We start from the raw sequence: 4,238 nt of genomic DNA, 5'->3' as shown, positions 1-4,238 counted from the left end.
AATGAGGGAAATATGCCAGGACGGCCTGAAATGGGAATAAGTTCTTCAGAATCAGTCTTAATATTTGGAAAGCCACCAGTTGTTCCAGATGAATTCAAATCCACAACTGTAAACAAACAAGACAACAGCTTAGAACTTCTGTGTTGTGAAGAGGAAAGTAATTCAACTGCAGAAACGTTACTGAAAGTTAAGCAAGCCTTCTCTGCGTCTGGAAGTAATCTTCACAATTTGATAGGTGTTACAAAATCTTCCTTCTCAGATGTAGCCGGTAAAACAGGGCTCAGTCCAGAGAAAGAACTGTTAGCTGAAGGAGTTTCTGAAAATCTAGCAAATACAAAATCCAGGGAGCTTTTGCACCAATCTAATCAATCTTACGCTGTTGATAAACAGCAAGAAACAAAGGATAAAATTAAAGTTTTGGAGAAAAGAAACTTCAAAACTTCTCTTGAGATTGAACTTCAGGTCCCAAAACCAGATATAAAAAGTGTAACTGAACTTCCCATGTCTCAGGTACTGGCCAGGGAAGACAAGCTGACTCCTCAGAACAGTTCATCAAAAGACGACTTAAACAAATTGGATTCCTTCAGAAGGAAAGAGGAAATAGAAATAACACACTCACAAACAGCTGAAAACTGTGAGGTAAAATGCTGTAATTTGGCAGAAGATGCTGCAAGGCCTTCTGTGGCGGGACAGCTTCCTGCTTCACAGCTGCCTAAATCACAGAGTGAAGTAGGCAACCGATACTTGCAAACTGAAAATTCTGACAAAACTTTAACTAAAACATCGGCTGTTTCTGACCACATACAATGGTTCAACAAGCTTTCGTTAAATGATCCAAGTTCTGCAAGCAAAACTAAACCGCCTCTGAAGTTTCAACGAACTCCTGTTCGACAGTCGGTCAGAAGAATGAATTCCTTACTGGAGGCTAACGGACGATCCGTAAGCTCGCAGCCGCTTAAAGCTAGCAGCGTTGGTTCGCCGCTTGTTAAGTCTGTGAGCTATGATTCTGCACTATTCTCCTGCATGGAAAAGCCCACAAAGAATTCCGTGGCTTTGCCACTGAGGAGTCAAAGTACATATGACCAAGTTTCTGTATCTCATAAGCAGTTAGACTTGACATCCAAATCACGTTGCAGGCCATTAAATCCATCAGACAAGGCTGAGGCTTCTGTCAGGACTGCTGGAGTCTGTGAGCAGAAAGCGACTGTTCATCCATCCAAGTATGTTCTAGAAGATCTAACCAATCATGAAACAGTTAAATCCAGTGTAAAAGTTAATGCAAATGTAAATATTCCAGGTGTTGCTCCAGCAAAAGAAAGAGTTCGTTACAGAGGCTCTCCAAAGAATCCAATCTCAACAGTGAAACTGCTGCCAGCTGCAAGACCAGTAGACTTGTAAGGTCAAATATGACGGATAACGGATTGTTGTATCTTGGTTAACCTTTGGAAAATCTCCATTTGGATGATTATTTTTTTTTTTGCTCTGATTCCTTGTAATTTTTGATTTATTTTTTTAAACTGTGTACGTCATGGACTTTTACAAATAACGGTTTGTTTTATGTTGAGGTTTACTTCATTTACTGGAACTTTTGTAAATGCTACTCAGTTCATCCAAATCAATTTGACTTCTAGAACAAAATTAACCTGCTTTTACAAATGTTAGATCTCATATTTTATTATCTCAGCTTCTAAAAACATGCTGCATCTCCCAGAAAAATTTTTGCATTATTTAAAGTACCAAGTTAAAAAAAAAAAAAAAAAAAAAAAAAAAAAAAAAAAAAAAAAACTCAGACATTCTAAACAAAACAGACGTGTCAAAGAAAATGTCTTGATGTGGAGTATTAGTAGTTAGATTTATTTACCACTTAAGTGTATTGTAGCACTACTTTGATATTTAAGTTGGCCCTTACACCAGCTCTACTTCTTTTGAGGCAGTGTTTTTTAATTCTATTGGAGTAAACTGGGAGCATATTTTCCTCATTGAGTAGGTTAGCAGATTATATTCTGATGTGTGTACACACGTTGGAGAATTACTAGAACACATGGGGGGGGAAAAAAAAGGTGCAGTTTTTTCAAGAAGTGAAGAGTCTTAAAACTTCATCCAGCAATGTGTTCTGCAATAGGTACCAAGCGTTTTCAGTTAAAAGCAGTGAAAGGTTTTATCTTGGTATGGACGGATAGTTTTAATTTATTTTTAGAGCAATAGAATAGCGCTAACTAGATGGTGCAGAAGCAGGTTTTTAGATGCTGATAATGTTGCAAGAGACGAATGTAAGAAGCCATAGTGTGTTAAAAGTTGATTTGCACAAGCAAATGTTTACATCTTTTGGAATTGAAACTGTTTGTCTGTCATCAGTTGTAAAACTATTTAAGAGTAAACACTTGAAACTGTTCATTAGCTTTCTGTAGGTGCGAACTGCTTGTTGGCAAAAGGTAAGAGCCGAAAGCACTGGATCCTTTTGGTTTTAATAAAACCATCGGTTTTGACCCTTTTCTGAGCCTGCTCTTCTGTTGTGACTTAATGTAGATTATGCTGTCATATGCAGACTGTGGACATCAAAAATGACTGAAGTCCTAAGTGATTCTGTTCTGGCTCCTTTTCCGTTCCTCTTTGATTCATGTTGGTGATTCTCACAACTAGCAGAAGGCTCAGTGCAACATAATTTAGCCAGGAGTAGGCTTCTAAACTGCTCCAGTGGTATGTTAATGGAAGGGTTATTCTGCTGCTTTCTGTTCCCTGCCTCTTCCCTGCATATCTGCCACCTTAGCAGCTGAACCATTTCAGCTCAGTCAGTGATCTGGTGGGAACCTCCTGCACCATTGGCCCAGCTGAGCTACCTCACTGTTGCTACTTTATTGTTAAGATCTAATGCTAGGAAAGAGCCATGAGAGGATCTTAACAGCACTGCTTGGTGTTGTGGGTAAGGATTGGAAGCTCCAGTCTCATAAGGGAGCAAATGTAAGGGTTCACCACCATCCAAAGAGGCAGCTGCTTCTCCCTGCTCTCAGCTATGTGTTCCTGCCCTCTGCCTTGAGCTGCTGCTGGCAGATCCCTCAGTTAGCTGAGGGTAGGCACCAGAGCACCATGTTTTCTATCATTTCACTGAGGTAAAGGAGGCTCAGCAAAGCAATTGTGCAGGGAGGTAAGAGATGGAAATAGGACCTGAGGAAGTAAAAGGAAGACAATGAGATCTGATTCCTTCTGTATTAATGAGCTGTCACATCAATTCGTGTCTGAAAGAGCAAGCCTTGAGGTTTTTTTTTTCTCTCAATACATACCAAACATTTGAATACTAAATACAGCTTTGACAATGTGTCAGAGCAGTGAATTGTTTTTGATCATCAGTGCAAGCTGGTCTTGAACCAGGAGACTTAAATGTCAGGAAGGCAGATTTTGGAGAGGCCTGACAACCAATCCCTTAAACACTAGGAAAGATAGTTGAAGAAAGTTGTAGGTGCGGTTTTTTGAGGTTTTACAGACCACTTTAGTCATACGTGCATGTATATAAAGCTGACCATGTTGTGGAGGAAGATTAAAAACACTAGGTGCCCCATGGAGGTCCCTATTGCTTCATCCTGCAAGTTACACACGTGTGTAATGTACTAGAGACCAGCAAAGGGGGTGAGCTATGTTTGCAAGCACAGTTCATGGATCTCCTCTGGTTTATGGGGTATAATCTTGGAGCTTTTCTGTGGATAGTTACCTCGAAGTGGAATGTGTCACATTCACAGCAGCAGTGATGGTGTGTTACATAAAATACCTGTTAATGTTTTGCCAAGTGCTATTAAATGATAGGTTTCATTTATCAAGATCCTTTCATGGGTGTCTTTCTGTTAACCTCTGCTGATGATGGTGTATATAGGTTTGCTTAACCTGGAGACCTTTACCTGCAATGCTTGGAGATGGCTGTCACCTTGTAAAGCTGCAGTGAGGCAGCTCAATATCGTTCTGTAACTACCCCGTTGGTGGTATTATTGCCGTGGGAAGATGGACACCATCCTGGGAATACAGAGTATCTTTTTTCTGTGGCCGTTAATCCAGCGCCAACCTTCCGTTTATTTCTAGAACACTGCGGTTAGCTGAAAAGGGGGCCCGTGAGTACAGCCCCCGCCCCAGCTCCGTGTCGTCTCGATCGGACAAATCCGCGCAGCGGGTACACGGTCCCGGCCGGTACCTACGAGACGGCGGCGGGGGGGAAGGGAGGTGAGGGGCCGTGGCTACGCACGGAGGATGCGCGG

At 41.3% G+C, this 4,238-nt stretch overlaps 1 protein-coding gene across 1 annotated transcript in view; it reads left to right on the top strand.

Moving 5' to 3' along the window:
- ARHGAP11A (Rho GTPase activating protein 11A) overlaps window positions 1-1,398 on the top strand; it is a 9,245-nt gene extending 7,847 nt beyond the window's left edge. The window contains exon 12 of the mRNA XM_010139975.1: window positions 1-1,398. This exon is cut by the window's left edge and continues 3 nt beyond it. Within this exon, the coding sequence (XP_010138277.1) occupies window positions 1-1,398 (1,398 nt within the window).
- Window positions 1,399-4,238: the final 2,840 nt, after the last annotated feature.

This window comes from Buceros rhinoceros, unplaced genomic scaffold, assembly GCF_000710305.1.
Source record: "Buceros rhinoceros silvestris isolate BGI_N320 unplaced genomic scaffold, ASM71030v1 scaffold38827, whole genome shotgun sequence".
NCBI classification, from domain to species: Eukaryota; Metazoa; Chordata; class Aves; order Bucerotiformes; family Bucerotidae; genus Buceros; species Buceros rhinoceros.
The sequence above is the reverse complement of the archived record's forward strand: the minus strand, read 5'-3'. Positions and strand labels throughout refer to the sequence as shown.